Below are 25,079 nucleotides of genomic sequence, written 5' to 3' on the forward strand. Positions count from 1 at the left end.
ACTGAGGCTAGGTGCCTGCACTACGAATCCGCTGCTCCTAGAGGTCATTTTTTCCATTTTGTGGCCTTTGTTGCTATTGTTTTTGTTGCCAGATAGGATAGAGAGAAATGGAGAGAGGAGGGGGAGAGAAAGATAGACACCTGCAGACCTACTTCACCACTGGTGAAGCGACCCCCCTACAGGTGGGGAGCTGGGGGCTCAAACCAGGATCCTTATTGTTTCAGCTTCATATCATGTGGGCTTAACCCACTGCTCTACTGCTCCCTGCAAGCACCATCTCTAAGTCAACATTATGGGAAATACACACAGTGAAAAACCCACAGGAAAAATGCAGATGACTTTTGTCTTAACATAAACTTTATATTGCATACAATACTAGCAATTAATCACAAGTATCCAAACCAATACTCTGGTATATACGTAAATTAAATATTTTACCTCTTTCCACATAATGGTCTGCCACATACCATTTCTTAACACTGAAAGGGGAGAAATGTATCAGTTAATATTGACAAGTTAAAATAAAACAATTTTCCAAAATCAGCACCTATTAAAATTCTTATTATTTCTAGCATTCCGTATCTTAGACACCATCACTCTCTAAAGCGACACTAGTCTATGTGCCATATATAAAACAATACATAGCTATAATAAGTGTGTGTATGCATTAAGTTAAACCCACCCACAATTAGTCCAAAGGGGGAAAAAAAGTCCTGCAAAATTTACTAAAATCCACAACACCGAGATAACATTCTAGAAATCAATACAATAAAAAAGAGACAGAGATAAGAAGCAATTATAAACCAGCTGGGAGAATATTTTATTTTATTTCACTTATTTTCATTTCATTTTATTTTTGCCACCAGGTTTATCACTGGGGCTCTCTGCCAACATTATTAATCCACTGCTCCTGGTGGCCATTTTTTTCTTCTTTTTTTTTTTTTCTATTTTTATTTCTCAGGACAAAGAGAAATTGAGAGGGGAGGGGAAATAGGGGAAAAGAAAGACACCTGCAGGAGACTGGGCGTGGCTCACCTGGTTAAGCACACATAGTACTAGGCAATATGGCACATGCAAGGACCCTGGTTCAAGCCCCTGTTCCCCACGTGCAGGAGGAAGATTCACAAGCAGGTCTACAAGTATTTCTCTTTCTCTATCCCTCTCAATCTCCCCCTCCCCTTTCAGTTTCACTCTGTCCTATCAATTAAAAAAGAAAAAAAAAAATTCTGCCAGACACACTTTGAAGATCGCCATTTTGGTCACTACCAGGCCACCCCATCACCCTGGACCCTAGTCAGGGAATCCTGGGATTCCCATATAGACATAATGGGTCTAGACCTCTAACAGATTCCTATCTCCACCATCAGTGGTCATCTCCATCAGGAACAATATCATAAACCCTCCTGTGGGCCTCTCCAGGACCTTGCCCTCAATGTGGGTCAGCATTGGTAGGGACTACTCCACTCTCCGAAGGGAGGCTGGGTCAACATGCTCGACATCTGAGGAATACTGGCCCTGAAACGAGTGCAACCTAGAATGTTCCTAGCTATGACCATGGAATACAAACTCAGATTGACATGGATGCAGAGATTACACAGGCTCCTGTGCTAAATATGAATAGACATGGGCCCTGGGTCAGATCAATGGAGTTTACAGTAATGGTATTTATATACTTTTACCATATTGGGGAGCTACTCTCTGCCTATATCCAGCCTTCTAGTCCTATTTCCAACCCTGACACCATCTTCCCCAGAAAATACCTTTAGCCAACCTGCATTTTAGCTGTCAGTCTCAGGCAAAAATTAGTAAAGTTATGGGCCCCTTGGATATACCTAAAATAGACTTCCTAGATTTTTCCAAAATGGAGACCCCAAATCTTATCTGCTATAGTCTTACCTTTAAGTTCCTGATTACTAAACAATTTGCTCTGCTGTGTATCTTAATGCTTTTCAGCCACCAAGTTGCAGTTGCTACCTTGACACCAACCTGACTTCCCTGGGCAGACAATTTTACCAGTATGCCCTGGAACCTCAGCTTCCCAGAGCCCTGCCCCACTAGGGAAAGACAGAAATAGGCTGGGATTATGGATCAACTTGCTAATGCCCATGTCCAGCAGAGAAGCAATTACAGACGTCAGACTTCCCACCTTATGCACCATGAAGATCTTTGGTCCATATTCCCAAAGCAATAAAGAACAGAAAACCTTTCTATGGAAGGAATGAGATACAGAACTCTGGTGGTGGAAATTGTACTCCTCTTATCCCACAACCTTGTCAATCATTATTATATTATTAATAAAATTTAAAAAAAAAAAAAATCCACCAGAAGTGGTGAATCTGTAGGGCTGGCACTGGGCCCTAGCAACTGGAGGCAAAAAAAAAAAAAAAGATAAACACCTGCAACCTGCTTCATGGGTCATGAAGCATTTCCCCTGAAGATGGGGGAAGGGGGCTTGAACCCTGCATGATGATATGTGTGCTTAGTCAGGTGTGCCACCAGCCAGCCCCTTTGAACACCTGAATGTTTTATGGCTATATATTCAACTCACCCAAATCATAAGCTTAAATTTCTAAAGTACACAGTTCTAGTCAATTCTTAAGTGCTAGAACTAACATTTTGTTGGATTTAATATTTTGTTATTTCTTTAAAGTATTTTATAAATCATTTATAAATATATAAGTAATTTATCCTACTTAATACCATTAATTACATATTTGTGATTCCTTAAGGCAGATTTCAGTCTTAAATCTTCAGGCAGAAAAGTGATATTATGGCTAGTTTCTTACCTATTGTTTTCTTTTTGTTAACTGCATTATCTGCCTTATGTCGCTTCTGTTACAGAAAGAAAAAGGTCTTAGATTCAAAAACTCCTGACAAATCACTGAAACAGCAACAAGATCAAGAGAAAGGAGGAGGCTAACTGCCAACACCATGAATGCTATAAACTTCAGTTCTATGGTATGTGATCCAGGGGTATCCACTAAATTGAGGGAGTTAATGTGCTAAGTTTAAGTGTAGTCTTCTCTGTTTAAATAATTATAACTTGTTTTAACAATTAACAAGAACTCTGAGATGAACTTTCAGGGTGGTTTTTAGATCAGACTAGAAGAATTACTTAGTATAACAAATGCAGCAAACACAAGTCCATTTACATTGGTAATATAATTGGGCACAAATAACTTTCATTTGTATTATATTTGTCAGTTTACCTAGCTAGTCTCAGAAAAATGTACATATATGTATGAGAGAACATGTAAATGTATGAATAACAGATATTGACAGGGAAAGAGGAGGAGGAGATAAAGAACACCGGGAAAGAAAAGAGAAATTGGAGGAAAGCAGAGTATATAAAAAGTGGTTGGGAGACACACCTTACTAGGGAAAGAGAGAGGCAGACTGGGAGTATGGACCGACCAGTCAACGCCCATGTTCAGCGGGGAAGCAATTACAGAAGCCAGACCCTCTACCTTCTGCAACCCTCAACGACCCTGGGTCCATGCTCCCAGAGGGCTAGAGAATGGGAAGGCTATCATGGGAGGGGGTGGGTTATGGGGATTGGGTGGTGGGAATTGTGTGGAGTTGTACCCCTCCTACCTTATGCTTTTGTTCACTAATCCTTTCTTAAATAAAAAATTTAAAAAAAAAAAAAAAAGTGGTTGGAATCAAGAACTTAAAGGTACACTAAGATAAGCAACCAGTTCTTATAAAAGATATAAGAGAGGCATAGCCAACACAATGCTGCTATACCTGACAATAACACATCTGCTGCCCAACATAGAAGGCTCCAAAGAGGGCTGAGGAACATCAAAAATAAGAAGCAACGGGGATCCAGAGACCTAACATCAGAAGACATAGTGTAAACTAGCTCTGTGTCATTGGCTAGGTATTTAAAGCACTGGGGACCTGTTCATTTCCCCAAAATAACAATATGGATCATGAGAGGCTAGTTAAGCTAACGGCAAAATTTCCATCATAAATGATACCCCTAAAGTAGGAAGTTATAAGGTTTACTCAGTACAACGTTTTCATTAAAGAAAGGCAAAAAACTTACAAAATCTTCTACAATCTCTTTGATGCCTGCAATTGTTAAAATAATGATCAATGGCACCAGGGTGGTATATCTTCCTGTTGGAGATACATCTGGAATTTGCTGCAAGATAAAGTTACAAATAATAATAATAATAAACAGCACTCACATGTATATTTTTGCATCACTGTTACACTAAAAGATCACCTTATTTTAAAAATTAGCTATGGCTTCATCATTTTTCATATATTAATATTTTTCATCCAGTGATGCTATATGCTGGAACAGAAAGAATATTAAACATATAATCCCGGAGCTGTTTTTCTTTCTTTCCTTCCTTCTCCCTACATCACTTCCCTGACCCCTCCTTTCTTTCTTTTTTCTTTTTCATTGCCAAGGCCTCATTGCTCCAAGAGGATTTTTTTCAGATAGGCAAAGAGAGATCAAAACAGAGAGAGATGGAAAGAGAGAGAAAGATAACACAATACTGAAGCTTCCTCCAGTGCAATGGGGGCTGGTTAGAACCTGGGTCATGTGCATGAAAAAGCAGGCGTACTGTCCAGGCAAACTATCTTGCCAACACCCTAGGACTGTTTTTTAATGTCTCTTTAGTAAGTGAAATATATGATACCAAATAAGTCTCCCTTTAAATTTAACAACTTAAATATTTAACTGTTATAACACTTTTTTAGTTCAACAACACTTTAGAAAAATCTCATTTTGGGGAGTCAGGCAGTAGCACAGCGGGTTAAGGGCATGTGGCGCAAAGCACAAGGACCGGTGTAAGGATCCCAGCTCCCCACCTGCAGGGGAGTCACTAAGCAGGCGGTGAAGCAGGTCTGCAGGTGTCTATCTTTCTCTCCCACTCTCCGTCTACCCCCCCCCTCCATTTCTCTCTGTCCTATCCAACAATGACAGCATCAATAATAACTACAACAATAAAACAAGGACAAAAAAATGGAATAGATAAATAAATGTAAAAAAATTTTAAATAAATTAAAAAAGAAAAATCTCATTTTGCTTATAACTAAAGTAATATTTAAGAAATATTACCTGTAATAAGGCAATGAAGAGGAAGAAGGCATTAGCAGCTCTTCTAATCTGCTCATACAAGAATCGAGGTAGAAATGTCAACACACTGTACTTGGCCGTACTGTAAGACAAAGAAATATATTATCAGTTACAAAAGTAAGTTCAAGAAAAGAAAATGTCAGGAACCCAACACACCAATCCAAAAAGATCTGTGTACACATATGTTCTTAGCAGCACAATTTGTAATAGCCAAAACTTAGAAGCAACCCAGGTGTCCAACAACAGATGAGTGGCTGAGCAAGTTGTGGTATATATACACAATGGAATACTCTGCAGCTATTAAAAACGGTGGCTTCACCGCTTTCAGCCGATCTTGTATGGACCTTGAAAAATTCTTAAGTGAAATAAGTCAGAAACAGAAGGATAAATATGGGATGATCTCACTCTCAGGCAGAAGTTGAAAAGAAAGATCAGAAAAAAAAACACAAGTAGAACCTGAACTGGAATTGGCGTATTGCACCAAAGTAAAAGACTCGAGAATACAGATCCAAGAAGGATGACAGCGGACCTAGTAGGGGTTGTATTGTTATGTGGAAAACTGGGAAATGTTATGCATGTACAAACTATTGTATTTACTGTTGAATGTAAAACATTAATTCTCCAATAAATAAATTTTTAAAAAAAGAAAAGAAAAAAAAAACTCTGGGGTGGGTGAAGGGGAGAATACAGGTCCAAAAAGGATGACAGAGGACCTAGTAGGGGTTGTATTGTTATATGGAAAACTAGGAAATGTTATGCGTACAAATTAATGTATTTCCTGTCAAATGTAAAACATCAATTCCCCAATAAAAAAATTTTTAAAAAGAAAATAAAATGTCTCCAAAACTTTACAAGTGATTTTAGATAAGAGAGACACTGTTGGTGGGAATATAAATTGGTATACCCACTGTGGAAAATGGTATAGAGTCTCCTCAAATAATTAAAAATAAAAATTCTATATGGTCCCGTTATTCCACATCTGGGTATTTACCTAAAGAACAAAAAGCACTAACTCAAAGATTACATGCTCATTGAAGCATTATATACACAATAGTCAGGAACAAGAACGATGAACAACCTATGTGTTCAATAGCAGATGACTGAATTAAGATAATGTAGTATATAAACACAATAATATATATGTATATGTATATATATATATATATATATATATATATATATATATATAGAGAGAGAGAGAGAGAGAGAGAAGGAGACACAGGGATATCCTGACATTTGCAATAGCATATGTGACACTTTAATGATGGCTCTTGCTCACTACCAGGCCACCCCATCACCTGGGGCCCTAGTCAGGGAGTCCTGGGATTACCACACAGACACAATGGGTCTAAACCTCTAAAAGATCCCTCTCACCACTGTCACTGGTCATCTCCATCAGGAACAACATAATGGACCCCTCTGTGGGCCCCTATAGGACCTGGCCTTCAATGTAAATTAACAGGATGGGGAGTGTTCCATTCTCCGAAGGGAGGTTGGATAGCATACTCTGCTTATCATCCAAGGATGATGGGTCCTGAAATTGACTCAGCCTGAAATGTTCCTAGTCATGACCACAAAATGTGAGCTCAGACCTACAGGGATGCAGAGGTCACATAGGCCCTTGTGCTGAACATGGGCCCCAGATCAGATTGATGGGGTTTACTGTTAACAATATTTATATACTTTTCCCATATTTGAGAGATATTCTCTTCCCTGATCCAGCTTTCTGGTCCTTTTTCCAACTATGACACCATCTCCCAAGAAAACAGATTAGCTTACCTGCACATTAGATGTCAGGTGCAGGCAAAAACTAGTTGGTTCATGGGCACCTTAGAATATACCTAAAATAGACCTAATTGCTTTTTCCAAAATGGAGACCCCAAATCTCCATCCACAATATTCTTGCCTTTAGGTTCATGACTAGCCAACAATTTGCTCTGCTTTCTATCTTAATTCTGTTTCAGCCACGAGGTTCCAGATGCTACCATAATGCCAACTGGACTTTGACCTGCCAACATCATGTCCAGGGAAGAAGCAATTACAGAAGCCAGACCTTCCACCTTCTGCACCCCATAATGACCCTGGGTCCTTGCTCCCAGAGGGATAAAGAATAAGAAAGCTATCAGGAGAGGGAATCAGATATGGAGTTCCAGTGGCAGAAATATTTTGGAATTATACCCTTCTTAATCTATGGTCTTGTCAATGTTTCCATTTTATAAACAAAAACTTTAAAAAAAAATTTGGGGTGGAGCTTAAAGGAATGGTGTTAAGTGATATAAGTCAGAAACAGAAGGATGAATATGGGATGATCTCACTCATAGAGAGAAGTTGAAAAATAAGACCAGAAGGGAAGACACGAAGCATAGCTTGGACTAGAGTTGGTATACTGCACCACCAAAGTAAAAGACTCTGTGGTGGGTGTGAGGGAGGGTTCAGGTCCTGGGACAGAATGGCAGAGGACCTAGTGGGGGTTGTATTGTTATGTGGAAATCTGGGAAATGTTATGCATGTAGAAACTACTGTATTTACTGTCGACTATAAAACATTAATCCCCCAATAAAAAAATTTTAAAGAGATGAAAAAGAAAAAGAAACTATACTGTGACTGCAAATCTTTAGAAAAAAACAACTATATACACAAATACATTTTAGAGCTCCTTAAGCAATATATACCCTGTGTCAGAATTCGATTGTCTTAAATATGAAATATTAAAATACTTAGGCTAAAAAATATGTACACTCAAGAACTATGGTCTAGGTAGTTAGGGAACTTGAAGTACGAAATCCATTTCCCCCTGACATGTTAAATAACTATATATGAGGTTAATAGGACTTTAACTTCACAACTTTCAAAGGTCTGTGTCCCCATCACCCTCTATCCCCCTACATAACCACTATAGTTTTCTACAGTCTTGGATATGGATTGACTTGTTTGTTTGTTTGTTTTCAAGTTTCTGTGCTCAGTTCTCTAAATTCCACATATGAGTGAAACCACCCTTTACCTTGCTTACTTCACTAAGCATTTTCTTTAATTCCATCCATTTTATCCCAAAAGACACAATATCATCCTTTTTATTGCTGAGTAACACTCTGTTGAGTATAGAACCCACAACTCTTTTATCCAGTCTATACTATAAAACAGCTCACAGAAAATATGTTTTCATGTGTGAATGCTGCTGACTTTACTCCTATGTGATAGATTACTAGAAATGGAACTAACAGTCTAAGAATCATGTGGGGTTTTTTTTAAAGGATTAACTAGCATTCACATTTTATTCATTTTTCCCCATGTTACTAATCAAAATTGCCTAATTTTCTAATCAAAATTGCCTAATTTTCTAATCAAAATGTCTATTTCTAATCAAAATAGACACACAGACCAGTGGAATAAAACTCAGAGTCCAGAAATAACCTCGCATACCTACAGATCTAATTTTTGACAAGGGAGTCCACGTCATCAAGTGGATAAGGGAAAGTATTCAACAAATGGGTTTGGGAAAATTGGGTTGAAAGGTGTAGAATGAAACTGGACCACCACATATCACCATGTACAAAAGTAAGCTCTTTCTGGATAAGTTTGTGTTTTTTTATTTATTTTAATAGTGACTTAATAGCTTGCAAAATCATAAAATCACGGGGGAATAGTTTCACACTGCATCACAGTTCTGTGCTCACCCCCTTTCTCTCCCATCCCTCCTCACCAAGGATAATCACCATAGTTTTTACAGTCTCAGCAACAATTTGACTTTTTTTTTTCTTTTTAAGAAGCTTGAGTGTTTCAGGCTTTTATATTGCACAGATGAGTGAAACCACTCAGTAGCTATCTTTCAGGTAAATGCAGGTCATTTGGCAACAGACAGAAACTAGAGTAGCAAGAAGTCTTGAACACAGACACCAAAGTAAAGAACCTCAAGGTATTATACATAAGGAAAAAAAAAAAGATGTACTAAAGATTTAAAAATACTAGAGATTTGTGTATTGCACCAAAGTAAAGGACTCTGGTAGGGGGTAGGGAGGTATGTGTCAAGGGGGCCTCAGGTCACTTCACATACTGTAACTGTTTTCAAGCCTTTCATTCTCCTATCAAGTGATCCTTTGAAGTCATGGAGTTCTTTCTCAATCCACATATAAAGATTTACTTGAGAGTTTTGTATTTCTTCAAATTCCCTGGCAAAGTATTTCCTAAATTCTCTGACAGCTCCACTAAATCTACATCATGAAGAGTCTTTTGACTTCTCCAAACCAGTGCTTTCCTAACGTGAGGTCCCAGTTTCAATGCCCAATAGCACATCTCTCTCTGCCTATCTTCTTCATATATGTCTTTAATGTTAAGGTCCTGAAATGTTTCACCTATATATACTTCTATGTATTTTATAGTTTCCTGTCTAATATCCATATCTTTGATCCATTTTTGAGTTAATTTTGATACATAGCGTTAGGTGGTGGTCTAATTGTCCAATTCCCCCAACACATGTTAAAGAGACTTTCATTACCCTACTGGAATGTTTTGGCCCCTTTGTCATATATAATGTGCCCATATGTGTGTGAGTTTAATTCTAGCTATGGAGTAGCAGCAGCAGCTGTGTTTTACTCTCCCTGGTCAACTAGAAGAAGCAATGAAAATCACCTGAAAAACTCAACAAAATACAATCAGGATTTATTTGGAAATTCAGCAAGCCAGAAGTGAGTACAGACACTTTTGGATCATGGACAGAAAAGGGGTTAGGGAGAAATTCTTGGAACTAAAAGGCCATACCCAGGTTCAGTTGGCACCAAACTGGGAGACTGGCAGCTGAAGTATACCACTTCCGGGTCTAAGTCAAAGAAACAACGGTGGAAGGAAGGAAGGAAGGAAGGAAGGAAGGAAGGAAGGAAGGAAGGAAGGAAGGAAGGAAGGAAGGGGGGAAGGGGGGAAGGGGGGAAGGGGGGAAGGGGGGAAGGGGGGAAGGGGGGAAGGGGGGAAGGGGGGAAGGGGGGAAGGGGGGAAGGGGGGAAGGGGGGAAGGGGGGAAGGGGATGGGGAAGGGGAAGGGAAGGGAAGGGAAGGGAAGGGAAGGGAAGGGAAGGGAAGGGAAGGGAAGGGAAGGGAAGGGAAGGGAAGGGAAGGGAAGGGAAGGAAACTGCCTAAACTGCAGTTGAGTACAGACACATATGGATTGTGGATGGAAAGGGGGTGAGAACAACTAGCACCAAATTGGAAGACTGGCAGCTGAGCCACTAAAAAGAAGAAAAAAATCACCTAAAAACTCACCAGTTTACAACTGTGACTTACTGAGTTTCCAGTGCTGTTGCCCTACTGAGACTGGAACAGCAGCAGAAAGACTCTGTATTGACACTGGGGATACTGACCCAGAATGGTGATTCAGGATAAAATCTCTCTTCCCCTATCAAGAAATATAAATAAAGGGGAAAAGTGGTGGAACGCTTGGTTGAACACACACATTACAGTGCACAAGGACGCAGGTTCAAGCTCCTGGTCCCCACCTGCAGGGGGAAAGGTTCACAAGTGGTGAAGCAGGGCTGCAGGTGTCTCTCTTGTCTCTCTATCCCCCTTCCATCTTGATTTCTACCTGTATCTAGCCAATAAATAAATAAATATAGCAAAAAAATTTTTAATATATAGAGAAATTGAACACCTTTACCACAGCACCTTCTGCTGGCACAACAATAAAAAAACACTAAATGCAGGAACTGAGTACATAGACAGCAATGACCAAACAGACACAGATATAGAAAAAATGAGAGATGGAGTTCAGAAAACTCATTATGAAATCGCTTTAAAAAACTAAAGTTAAGACTCAAGAACTCAGTGATGATTTTACAAAGAACTGCAAAGTACAGAAGCAAAAAGTAAAAACTCCAAGCAGCACTGCAGGGCCTAATGGACAGCTGAATGGAGTTTTGGTTAAGGTAAGAGGCCTCGGAAGTAGACTTAGCCAGGTGGAGGAGAGAATATCAACTAAAGAAGACAAAACCACCACACTCTGAACTTAAAAATATTGCATCCGCCGATCACAACCTAACCAAAGCAACGATTGCCACCTCAACATGCTTCACCTCAGACTGTATCCAGAGACTTCACGTGTGGAATGACAACCCTTCAGCTTCATTACTCGGGTGAGACCTTTCCTTTTATAGTACACTCTAATTTCATCTCAGGTAGTTCACTTTCTAACAAAGTCCCATAACCTAGATATACACCAGTTTCTGTGAGAGAGAGCTTATGTGCACACGTATCCATAAACTGCTGCAAAATATATACCTGAAGGCAGAAGTACACTAGAGTTTGCAGTGAGTACCTCCCTAACACTTCCTCTCCACTATTCCAAGCTTGGGATCCATGATTGCTCAACAAATTGTTTGGCTTCATATGTTAACTCTCTTTTCAATCACCAGGTTCCAGATGCCACCAGGATGCTGGCCAGGCTTCCCTGGATTGAAGACCCCACCAATGTGTCCTGGAGCTCAGCTTCCCCAGAGACACACCTTACTAGGGAAAGAGAGAGGCAGACTGGGGGTATGGACCGACCAGTCAACGCCCATGTTCAGCGGGGAAGCAATTACAGAAGCCAGACCTTCTACCTTCTGCAACCCTCAACGACCCTGGGTCCATGCTCCCAGAGGGCTAGAGAATGGGAAAGCTACCATGGGAGGGGGTGGGTTATGGGGATTGGGTGGTGGGAATTGTGTGGAGTTGTATCCCTCCTACCTTATGTTTTTGTTCACTAATCCTTTCTTAAATAAAAAATTTAAAAAAAAAAATCTTTGAGACATGGTTCGAGCCCCCAGCTCCCCATCGTCAGGGGAGTCACTTCACAGGCAGTGAAGCAGGTATGCAGGTGTCTTTCTCTTCTCTTCTCTGTCTTCCCCTCCTCTCTCCATTTCTCTCTGTCCTGTCTAACAACGATGGCATCAACAACAACAACCATAATAACTACACAACAATAAAAAAGGGCAACAAAAGGGAAAATAAATAAATATTTTTTTAAAATTTAGGGAGTTGGGCAGTAGCGCAGCAGGTTAAGCACATGTGGTGCAAAGCACAAAGACCGGCATAAGGATCCTGGTTCGAGCCCCTGGCTCCAAATCTACAGGAAAGTCACTTCACAGACGGTGAAGCAGGTCTGCAGGTGTTTATCTTTCTCTCCCCCTCTCTGTCTTCCCCTCCTCTCTCCATTTCTCTCTATCCGGTCCAATAACAACAACAATAACTATAATAAAAAACAACAAGGGCAACAAAAGAGAATAAATATTTTTTTAAATTTTAATCTTGGAGAGGAAGAGTTTATGAAAAATGAGGCGCTTCTCTCTGACATAGCAAATTCTATCAGAAAGATGAACAACAGAGTTATTGGGATCCCTGAGGGAAAGGATAGGGAAAGAGGTATAGAGAACATATTCAAAGAAATTTTAGCATAAACATTTTCATACCTGAACAATGTTCAAACTACAGAAATCCAAGAATGTGAATACATACCTAAATTTGAATCCAAAACAATACACACTAAGGCACATCATTGTAAAACTATCTAAAACCAGGGACAAGGAAAAATATTGCAAGCTGCCAGGGAAAGGAAGAAAGTCGCATACAAAAGCAAAACCACCAGGATTTCATCAGATTCCTCATCACAACCCCTAGAGGCAAGGAGTGAGTGGAATGGCATATTGAAAGGTAATAATTTACAGCCATTACTTCTGTAACCTGCTAAATTATCCTTCAAATATGAAAGAGAAATAAAGATCTTTTCAAACATTCTGAAACTGAAGGAATTTACCAATACCAAATCTGCTTTGCAATAATTACTGAGAAGAGTCCCACATGAAAAGAAGAAGCAAAGGAATTCCAACTATTAATGAGATGATCAGTACTGGAATAGAACAAGAAAATGAGTAGGGAAATTTCTAATGGAACTATGGTGGTGGAAACTGCATAGAATTATGTTCCTGTTATCTAAAATCTTGTTAATCATTATTGAATCACTAATAAAAATTTTAAAGCCCTTACCCCCTCCCAATAAAATTAAAAGAAAAAAGAATAGAATGAGGAACATAACAAAGAGCAACAACAAAGAAAGGCAGACACAGAAAGGGAAGAGCAAAGTAGTCAGACTAGCATGGTCCAATGTTGGTGAACCAAAGCCAATTTAAAAATGACTCTTGTAGATCTTGTAAGTTAGACACAATACTCATGATAACCACAAAAAAAAAAAAAAAATATATATATATATATATATATATATATACATGGCACAAAGACAGATAGGAAACATATACACAGTAGGCAAGATCATTATAGTAAAACTATCCATATAAAACAACAAATAGGAAAAGAGTCAACAACAATATTAAACAACCTTTAAAAAAGCTAGAATGGCTATCAGCAAATCACAAGTATCAATAATCACCCTAAAATTAAATGGCTTAGGGAGGCGGAGCCAAGATGGTGGCATGACTATAGCTCCTGACTTCTCTGTACAAAACAGCAGCTGGCCTGAACTCGGAGATTATACAGGCTCCTGTGCTAAATCTGATTATATATAGGCTCTGTGCTAAATATGAGTATATATGTGGTAAACTGTTAATTGTATTTGTATATTTTCTTCAAGTTTGGGAGAAACTCTCTGCCCTGACCCAAGCTTTCTAGTCCAATGCAGAGATCTTGAGGTCATACTATCGTACCATTCTATACCCAGCACCAAGCACAGTAATTGATGTGAACTAGGCACTATAAATAAATTTGTCAAGTAAACACATTTTAAACTTCAACAATATACAGGACTGAGGATGCCAGCTATCACATTAAGTCCCAAAGGCACCTGCAAGGGTAGAGATCAATCTGCTAAGCCTAGAGAATTGGCACTAAAAGCATTTAACTCAATTCAAGAGTACAATATTTTATATATATTGGGACATCAAAACCACAAAATATACCAGTGCCTGAGGGCTGGGGCTCTGTTTTGCCCAAAAAACACTTAGGCAACAAGGGAAATCTTAGAACTCCACAGTAAGCTAATTCTCATCTTCTGACAATTGTGACCTTCACCTGTAGAGCAAAGGCATCAATGATATTCCAATTCCTATTGCCAGGAGCCGTGCCCAGTTTGGGGAAGGAAGCATGTGGAGCAAGAAGGCAGCAAGGTGAAAACAACATACATAAATAAATAAATAAACAAACAAACAGACCACCACCACCAAGAATGATACAGCAAAGCCAGAGAGTCAGACACAAAATTGGAGAAAAGTTTCTACAACCATGGCACAAGGAAGAATAATTAAACTTGCAAAGGGGGGGGGGATGCAAAACCAGGAAGACACTGCTCCTTAGGAGATATAACAGCCAGGTTCTCAAAATTTTGAAAGACAGACTTCACTGGGAGGGAAAGAGTTCCAAGATTGTATAGTGATTAAGGTCCGGGGAATAGTTCACAGCAGACACAATACAGGATGAGAAGGACAGACCGGGAAATGAAATAGAAAGCCAGGGCTAGAATGAAAATGGCCTTGTAGACAAAAGACATGGTAGTGACCACTGAGCAGGAAGAATCCCAGCATCTGCACAGTCTGGAAATGGTCACCACCTGAAAGGGAAGTGAGTGTGGAGTCAGCACAGAGCCTGAATCTAAACAACAGAAAACACCTCAGGTGGGAAAGGCAAGTCTGGCTTTGTTTCTCTCTACCTCTTCCCTCCACTCTCCTTTTTCCCTCCTCCTAGGTAATTCAAAAAAAAAGAAAGAAAAACAATTTCCTTTCACTGCTCTTTTTTTTTCTTGTTCTTGTCTTCTTTTCTTCCTTCCTCCTTCTTTTTTCCTCCTTCTTTTGCTTTCTGAATTAACTGATACTTGTTTGTGAATTATTTGGGGGAATAAATCTGACTCAGAGTGAAGTGTGTGTGTGTGTGTGTGTGTGTGTGTCTTCGCTACTTCCCTATCTCCTCTTGCTACCCCTAGAATTTACAGTGGACAGTAGGTTTGCATAACTGTCTATTCTTGCTTTCCTTTTTTTCCTTTCTCTTTGTTTTTCTTTTGGATTTGGTTGCTATTTTTCTTGGACTGGAGGTGTTGTTTGGCTAACTGCTATTGGTTGAACTGCATCAATCCTTGCTTCAGTTACTATTGTTGTAATTTCTGAGGTTGGTGACTGCATTTGTCATAAAAGTATTTAATATAGCGTGGCTTGTACTCAAAACACAACAACTGAAGAACGACAGAACAGAAAAATAAAAAAACACATCAATTTAAAAAATGGTTAAATCAAGAACAAATAAAACTGCTATCACAATGAATTAAGACAGGAGCCCAGAAGAAACTCCAAATCAGTCAGAAGTAACCATAGGTAAGAAAAGTATACAAGCAATAGTAAACCTAATAATCATAGAAATGAGGACAACTATGGAGGCTATCAGACTAGGGAAACAACAGATGAGACCCTCAAGGAAAACACAAGCCACCTCAAGGTAATTAGAAAACTGAAAGCTGAAATAGCTGAACTAAAAATTAGCAGAACAAGCTAATACAAAAAGAGATTGAGAGACACTGAAAACCACAACAGAGGTTGTGGAGACAAAGGAACCCTTCTGCACTGCTGGTGGGAATGTACACTGGTCCAGCCTCTGTGGAGAACAGTCTGGAGAACTCTCACAAGGCTAGACATGGACCTTCCATATAACCCAGTAATCCCTCTCCTAGGGATATACCCCAAGGACTCCATAATACACAATCAAAAATATATTTGTACACCTATGTTCATAGCAGCACAATTCTTAATAGCTAAAACCTGGAAGCAACCCAGGTGCCCAAAAACAGATGAGTGGCTGAGAAAGTTGTGGTATATATACACAATGGAATACTACGCAGATATTCTTTCTTTTTTTTTTTTTCCTCCTCCAGGGTTATTGCTGGGCTCGGTGCCTGCACCATGAATCCACCACTCCTGGAGGCCATTTTTCCCCCCTTTTCTTGCCCTTGTTGTAGCTTCGTTGTGGTTATTATTATTGCCCTTGTTGACGCAATTCATTGTTGGATAGGACAGAGAGAAATGGAGAGAGGAGGGGAAGACAGAGAAGGGGAGAGAAAGATAGACACCTGCAGACCTACTTCACCGCCTGTGAAGCGACTCCCCTGCAGGTGGAGAGCCGGGGGCTCGAACCGGGATCCTTACGCCGGTCCCTGCGCTTTGCGCCACGTGTGCTTAACCCACTGCGCCACCGCCCGACCCCCTACTATGCAGATATTAAGAACAATGAACCCACCTTCTCTGACCTATCTTGGATGGAGCTAGAAGGAATTATATTAAGTGAGTTAAGTCTGAAAGATAAACATGATTATGAGATGATCCCACTCACAAACAGAAGTTGAGAAAGAATAACAGAACGGGAAACTTAAAGTAGGATTTGACTGAATTTGGAGTAAGGCACCAAAGTAAAAACCCTGGGTTGAGGGTGAGGGTGGATGTTCAGCTTCCCCGGGGGAGGGGGGGTAGGGTTGGGGCACAGTCTTTTGGTGGTGGGAATGGTGTTTATGTACACTACTATTAATTTGTAGTCATATAAATCACTAACTAATATGAGGGGAAAAACTGATTGAATGTCTCAAATTTTTTAAAGCACAGACTGAGTCTTTTTAATACATAGGCTGAGTCTTTGATATGTTGACTCTCTTAAAAGCTTAGACCAGGGAAAACAGAAGCAACCGGTGGCACAGCCATATACAAATAATTTCAAAGGACACAAATTATGGCGATGTTGTGTATGATACAGCAAATCCTAACAAAGGGATTTTCAAAGTTAAACCAATTGCCAAATAATGTGATTATAGCAATAACTATTGTCTTCTTAAATCCTAAGATAACAGGAACCTCCCACTTCCTCGCTGGAGCCTATATTTCCCCCAGACCTGGAACCTCTGGGGTGGGGCTCACTTTCCTGCATGCTTCTCTCAATTCATACCAAATGATATTGCATCCACCAATCTCAACCTAATCAACGCAAGGAATACCATCTCAGCAAGCTTCACTTCAGACTGTGTCCAGAGACGTTAGGCATGGAATGTCAACCCTTCACCCTCATTACTCGGGTGTGACCTTTCCTTTCATAGTATTCTCAGGCAAACGCTAGAAGAAGAAGAATAGTATTCTCAAATTCCATTCCAGGAGGTTCACTTCCTAACAAAGTCCCAAAACCTAGATACAGGCCAGGTCCTGTAAGATGGAGCATATGTTCACATGTATACATAAGTTGGGGCAAAATATATACCTGAAAGCAAAAATACACAATAGTCTGTAGTGAGTCAGTATCAAGTTCATAATGAAATACTGTCTACTTAGACTTAAAGATACCCTCCTCACCTACTTCCTATTACAGTTCTCTCACTCATTCCAAAGCTAACCTCATCAAAGCAAGGACTGCAAAAGCTGAATAAGGGCAAGAGACTGGCATACTTTAACAATGACTCTTTAGTCATAATCAGGCCACGCCATCAGCTGGGGCCCTATTCGGGGAGTCCTGAGATTCCCAAACAGACATAATGGACCCAGACTTTGAATAAATCCCTCTCTCCATTGTTACTGGTCATTTCTATCATTAACAACACAATAGACCCCTTTGTGGGCCCCCATAGGACCTTGCCCTCAACTTGGATCAACAATGATAGAGAATGTTCCATCCTCTAAAGGGAGAATGGACAACATACTCTATGCTACACCTGAGGAAGATGGGTTGATACTGGGGCAGCCTGGAATGTTCCTACTCATGACCACAGAATGTGAGCTCAGATATAGAGGGTTGCAGAGGTCACATAGGCTCCTAAGCTGATGATGGGCACCAGATCACATCAAATCGATGGGGTTTACAGTCAACAATATTTATACACCTTTCCCTTATTAGGGAACTATTCTCTTCCCTGATCCAGCTTTCTGGTCCTTTTTCCAGCCATGACATCATCTTCCCAGACAATAACTTGGATCCACCAACATATCAGATTTCAGGCTCAGGGGAAAAAAGAAAAACAAAAACAAACAAAAAAACTAGTATAGCCATAGGCCCTTTGGAATAGAACTAAAATATCCCTACTAGCTATCTACAAAATAGAGGACCGCCCCCCCAACTCTTCATCTGCACTATTCCAGCCTTTAGGTCCATGACTAGGTCAATAATTTTTTTTGGCTTTGTATGTTAACTCTCTTTTCAACCACCAGGTTTCAGATGCTAGCATGATGCCAACCAGCCTTCCCTGGATAGACAACCCCACCAATGTGTCCTGGAGCCCTGCTTCCCCACTAGGGAAAGAGAGAGACAGTCTGGAAGTATGTATCGACCTGTCAATGCCCATGTTCATTGGGGAAGCAATTACAGAAGCCAGACCTTCCACCTTCTGTATCCCACAATGACCCTGGGTCCATACTCCCAGAGGGCTAAAGAGTAAGAAAGCTATCAGGGGAGAGGATGGGATACAGAGTTCTGGTGGTGAGAATTGTGTGAAGTTTCACCCCTCTTATCCTATGATTTAGTCAATGTTTCATTTTTATAAATAAAAAATTTTTTAAAAAGAAACATGGGTATAGCTTATCTCTATGTGATAGGTGTCTACACACCACATCAACCCAAGTTCCACTTGTGTACTGGATAGCCAATTTTTCCCCACCCTCTAAATCTGATTAAGCATAGAAAAACATACAGGGGGCCAGGCGATGGCACACCTCACTGAGTGCACACATTATAATGCACAAAGATCAGGGTTCAAGCCCCCATGCCCCACCTGCATGGGGAGAGCTTCATAAGTGGTGAAGCAGTGATGCAGGTGTCTCTCTCCTTCTCTGTCTCCCCCTTCTCTCTCAGTTTTTCTCTGTCTCTATCAAAAAAACATCACAGCTATATTCTAAAGAACTCAACCACAGCTTTGTTATATTACAAGCATTATTATTTCTTCAGTGTATACAGACACATTTGTATGCTGTTCTGATTTCCCACATACATGATGCATTTCAAATAATAAACTAAATATGGGTTTCTAAAAGAGTAGACATTCTCAGGGGCCAGATTGTGGGACCCCAATTGAGCACATATTTTACCAAGAACCTGTATTCCAGTCCCCTTCCCCATCTGCAGTGAAGCAAGTCTGCAGGTGTCTTTCTCTCTCCCTCTCTAACTCTTCCTCCTTCTCAATTAATCTCTGTCCTAGAAAATAAAATATAAAAACAAAGCAAAAAAAAAAAAAAAAAAGAAAGAAATAGCCACAGGGAGCAGTGGATTTGTAGGTAGCACTGGCTCCAAACCCCAGCAATTACTGTGTTGGGGAAAATAAAAGAAGCTAGACACTCTCACAGTATACTATTTTTTTATTGGGCTTTTTATTTTATCTATTCGGGATTAATGGTTTACAGGCAACAGTAAAATACAGTAGTTTGTACACGTGTATCATTTCTTGGTTTTCCACATAACAATTCACCCCCTCATCATGTCCAGAACCTGAGCCCCCCCACCCCCAGCCCAGAGTCTTTCACTTTGGTGCAAACTCTATTTTTTTAATGATAGTATCTCAAAATAACAAAATTCATGAGATTCCTTAGCACAACTATTCAAAACAGTACGAAGCATGATTAACCTATTTTCAGTCACTACTGAGAAAACTGAAGAAATGTCAGATCAAAATTTCCAAACTACTTACACAGACAATGATGACTGAACTTCAGATTCAGGGCTGGGACAGAGCTCACCATGTAGAGGGCATATGTCCCGGGTGTGAAGGGTTTGAGCTCTAATACCACTTTGGAGCACAATGGATAGGACCCTGGAGATGATGGGGTGGTGCTGACTTATGTTGTCTCTCTTCTTTCTCCCCCCTTCTCTATCTCTCTACTCTCTTACACAAAAGACAATGAATATACTGTTGGGTCAAGGAGGCCACCCAACAACATGTACAAGCACGTGCAAAGCCTAGGGAAGAGTCACAGTAAAAAACGTAATAATAAATAAAAACATTTTTTAATAAAATACAAGTTAACTAACCTTCTTATAAAACAATCCTTGAGGGGGCCGGATGAAACACAGCAGGTTAAGCGCACATGGCACAAAACACAAGGACTGGCCTAAGGATCCCAGTTCGAGGACCCAGCTCCCCACCTACAGAGGGGTCGCTTCACTGGTAGTGAAGCAAGTCTGCAGGTGTCTATCTGTCTCTCCTCCTCTCTGTACTCCCATCCTCTCTGGATGTCTCTGTCCTATCCAACAATAATGACACCAATAACAACAAAGATAAACAACAAGGGCAACAAAAGGGAAACAATAGCCTCCAGGAACAGTGGATTTGTAGTACAGGCACCGAGCCATAGCAGTAACCCTGGAGGCAAAAAATAAAATAAAACAAACCTTGGGGGCAAGTGGTGACTCACCCAGGAAAGCACAAATATTACCATATGTGAAATGCCTGAGGATTTGAATTCAATTCCCTGGTCCCCACCTACTAGAAGGAAGTTTCATGAGCATTGGAACAGTGCTGTAGGTGTTACATTCTGTCTCCCTGTCCCTCTCTGTCTCTCTCACCAACTTTCAAAAAAAAAAAAAAGGAATGTAAATTAGTCCAACCCCTGTGGAGAGCAGTCTTGGATAACTCTCACAAGGCTAGAAGTGGACCTACCCTATGAACCTGCAACACACCCATCCAAAAAGATCTGTGTATACCTATGTTTATAGCAGCACAATTTGTAATAGACAAAACCTGGAAGCAACCTAGGTGCCCAACAACAGATGAGTTGCTGAGTAAGTTGTGGTCTATGTACACCATAGAATACTACTCAGCTATTAAAAATGGTGAATTTACCTTCTTTACCTTATCTTGGATGGAGCTTGAAGGAATGATGTTAAGTGAGATAAGTCAGAAAAAGAAAGATGAGTATGGGATGATCTCACTCACATATGTAAGTTGAAAAATAAGATCAGAAGAAAAAACACAAAGCTAATCTTGAACTAGAGTTGGTGTACTGCACCAAAGTGAAATATTCTGGGACGAGAAGGAGGGCTCAGGTCCTGGAACATGATGGCAGAGGAGGACCTAGTGGAGGTTGAATTGTGATGTGGAAAACTGAGACATGTTACACATGTACAAACTACTGCATTTTACTATCGACTGTAAACCATTAATCCTACAATAAAGAAATTTAAAAAAAAGAAGAAGAAAGAGGGGGCCCAGTGGTTATGCAGCTGATTAAGCAAATATGGTGCAAAAGCGCAAGGATCCCAGTTGGAGCCCCCGACTCCCCACCTGCAGGGGGGGTTGCTTCACAAGTGGTGAAGCAGGTCTGCAGGTGTCTATCTTCCTCTCCCCCTCTCTGTCTTCCCATCCTCTCTCGATTTCTCTCTGTCCTATCCAGCAACAATGACATCAACAACAATAATAATAACAATAACCACAACAATGATAAAACAACAAGGGAAACAAAAGGGGGGAAAAATAGCCTCCAGGAGCAGTGGATTCGTAGTGCAGGTACCAAGCCCCAGCAATAACCCTGGAGGCAAAAAAAAAAAAAATGAAGAAGAGAGAAAGGAAGGAAGGAAGGAAGGAAAGAAGGAAGGAAGGAAGGAAGGAAGGAAGGAAGGAAGGAAGGAAGGAAGGAAAAAGGTTGATGAGAATGGTTGGGCTGTGCAGACAATGAGATCAATAAACCTGATGGTAAATAAATAAATAAATAAATAAAGCAATCCACTTTTCTAAAATTAACAGTAGAACTGACATTTCTATTCTTAATAAAAGCTTTTCAAATCCATTTTACCAAATATTAAATTGAACCTCACAAGTCAGATAAGAAAATTCAAAATAATCAAGAAAAGTTTTTAAAATATGGATTTCATCCATAATTTTTCTCATACCCCCTCCACCTTGATGGGTCCTTGTGCCTGCATGATGCCACTGCTCCTGACAGACATAGATGGTAGGGAGGGAGGGAGGGAGGTAAGTAGATGGATAAGCAGATAGTGAGAGAAAGAGGGGAAACAGAAAAGGAGAGACACTTGCACCACTGATGAAGCTTCCCCTTTGCACAGTGCTCCCATGTGGTGGAGGGGCTTGAGCCCAGGTCCTTATGCATAGTGAAGCATGCACTCTACCAGATAAGCAAACCCATGGTCACTACATCCATAGTTCTTAACTGAGAATCTTAGTAAATACATACCAGGTCATGCAATATGAACTTATGACAGGAATACATCTTTACAAATATTTAAAAATGGTCTGGGAGGTGATGCAGTGGATAGAGCATCGAATTCTCGAACAAATATTTTAAAATATTAAAAGTTCTGGAAGTTGGGTGGTAGCGCAGTGGGTTAAGCGCAGGTGGCGCAAAGCAAGTACTGGTGTAAGGATCCCGGTTCAAGCCCCCGGCTCCCCACCTGCAGGGGGGAGCGTCACTTCACAAGCAGTGAAGCAGGTCTGCAGGTGTCTGTCTTTCTCTCTCCCTCTCTGTCTTCCTCTCTTCTCTCCATTTCTTTCTGTCCTATCCAACAATGACGGCATCAATAACAATAATAACTACATCAATAAAACAAGGGCAACACAAGGAAATAAATAAATATTTTAAAAAAGAAAAAATATTAAAAGTTCTTACTAATTTTTTTTCTTGTTGTTAATTGCCACCAGGATTATCGCTAGAACTTGTACCAGTGCTACAAAATCACCACTCCGGCAGCCAATTTTCTTTTTTTCTCCTTTTTTCCCTTCTTTCCTTTTCTTCCCTTTTTCTTTATAATTAGATAGGAAAGGTGGAAATTGAGAAGGAAGACAAAGGGAGGGGGAGAGAGACACCTGCAGACCTGCTTCGCCACTTGTGAAGCTTCCCCCCTGCAGGTGAGGAGCAGGGGCTGAAATCTGCATCCTTGAGCATAATAACACCTACACTCAACCAGATGGATCACTGCCCAGCCTCCTAAAACTGTTTCCTGATAGGGCATGCGCTCAAAAATTAGTCATGTAGGGAGTCCGGCAGTAGCGCAGCGGGTTAAGTGCGCATGGCGCAAAGCGCAAGGGTTGGCATCAGGATCCTGGTTTGAGCCCCAGGATCCCCACCTGCAGGAGGTGTCTTTGCAAGCAGTGAAGCAGATCTGCAGGTGTCTATCTTTCTCTCCTCCTATCTGTCTTCCCCTCCTCTCTCTATTTCTCTCTGACCTTCCCAACAACAACAACAGCTATGACAACAATAACAACTACAATAAGCACAACAACAAGGGCAACAAAATGGGGAAATAGCCTCCAGGAGCAGTGGATTCATAGTGCAGGCATGGAGCCCCAGCAATAACCCTGGAGACAAAAAAAAATGATCATGTTAAGTGAAATAAGTCAGAAACAGAAGGATGAATATGGGATGATCTCACTCTCAGGCAGAAGTTGAAAAACAAGATCAGAAGTGAAAACACAAGTAGAACCTGAACTGGAGTTGGTGTATTGCACTAAAGTAAAAGACTTTGGTGTGGGTGAGAGGGTATAATACAGGTCCTGGAAAAGGATGACAGAGGACCTAGTGGGAGTTGTACTGTTATGTGGAAAACTGAGAAATGTTATGCGTGTACAACCTACTGTATTCACTGTCAAATGTAAAATATTAATCCCCCAGTAAAGGCAAAAAAATTGGTAAACCACTGATGTAGATAAAGAATTTATGTGACAGAGTTAAGCCCAGTCTTAAGTTGATGTCTTATCTAAGGCAGAACTAAAAGCTAAAACAAGACAGTATTCTCTGGTAGCCTTTATAGTAACTGCGTGTAACAAGAAGAAATATGGAATAATCCTTCAGAGTGACTGATAATAGCCTGAATTCAATCCTGAATCCTTTGTAAGTACAAGGCAAAAAAGTAATAGCTAAAAACCTACCGTTTAAGATTTGAAGAATTAGCTTTTTGACAAAAAGGATAGTTCAGCATTTAAATGATCAAACCCAACCTCGTGGATTTCAGGAAATTTCTGTAAAACAGCCCTGGATTCCAACAATGAAGGTCTCTCCTATAGTTCTCACTAAGCATTGTCCTTAGTCAGAAGGGTTGCTGATTAGCAATTCTGAGTAAGCTTTAGCAGTCTGTTGAAGTGGCTCAACCCTAAGCAGAATGAACACTTAGATGCTACTTTCTAATTATCTATATTTTAAAAAAAAAAGTTAGCATGATTAAACTCTGACCACAGAATTTTCTGCCCTTGGTTAATTAGCTACTTTTTCAGCTTCTACATAACTAGCCCCAAAGCTATACAAACCTAGCATTCCTGTCTAGGGGATATTTGACCCCCCAAGAAGCAAATAGCTTCCATCTACTAAGCACACCAACAGGTGAAGAAGTGGTCCATTTGCCTCTGCCCCTCATTCTTTCAGAAATATGTCTACCTCCAAAATAAAAGCCCCCAAAGCTTACCAAAGTATTTAACTCCTACTTTTCCAGACACCTCTGGTTATTTTTTAATTTTGTTGATAGTCTTATTTTGGACCGCCAGGAGGTGACACAACCAGTTAAGCTAAACACGGTACTACGCGCAAGGACCCACACAAGGATCTAGGTTCAAGCCCCCAGCTCCCCACCTGCAGGGGGGACACTTCACAAGTGGCAAAGCATATCTGCAAGTGTCTACCTTTCTCTCTCCCTCTCTATATCTCCCTCTTCTCTCAATTTCTCTGTCCTATCCAGTAAAATGGAAAAAAAATGGCCACCAGGAGCAGTGGATTTGTAGTGCAGGCTCTGAGCCCCAGCATTAAGCCTAAAGGTAAAAATAGGATAAAATAAAATAAAATATTCTTATTTTTAGATAAGTGGAAAAAACAGTACAAAGGGTTGCCATATACCATTCCTTCAACAAGTTTCCTAACAATATTAATATCTCACTATAATAATCAGAACTAAGAAAACAGCAACAGTGCACCATTCCAACAACAAAGTTGACCTGGAATTCACCAGTTTCTCTAACGTATTCTTCTGGTTCCAATACCTGATGCAGAATTAATAATGCATTTAATTATTAC

At 40.3% G+C, this 25,079-nt stretch overlaps 1 protein-coding gene across 4 annotated transcripts in view; it reads right to left on the bottom strand.

The window, feature by feature from the left end:
- Window positions 1-25,079, bottom strand: part of ATP8A2 (ATPase phospholipid transporting 8A2) — a 641,523-nt gene that overhangs the window by 518,754 nt on the left and 97,690 nt on the right. For all 4 annotated transcript variants that reach the window (XM_060191722.1, XM_060191724.1, XM_060191721.1 and 1 more), the window contains exons 3-6: window positions 5,081-5,180; window positions 4,052-4,150; window positions 2,787-2,832; window positions 439-479 (exon numbers count right to left, since the gene is read on the bottom strand). In XM_060191722.1, the coding sequence (XP_060047705.1) occupies window positions 439-479; window positions 2,787-2,832; window positions 4,052-4,150; window positions 5,081-5,180 (286 nt within the window). The remainder of the gene's footprint in view (window positions 1-438; window positions 480-2,786; window positions 2,833-4,051; window positions 4,151-5,080; window positions 5,181-25,079) is intronic.

The sequence above is a fragment of the Erinaceus europaeus genome, chromosome 5, assembly GCF_950295315.1.
Source record: "Erinaceus europaeus chromosome 5, mEriEur2.1, whole genome shotgun sequence".
Lineage (NCBI taxonomy): Eukaryota > Metazoa > Chordata > Mammalia > Eulipotyphla > Erinaceidae > Erinaceus > Erinaceus europaeus.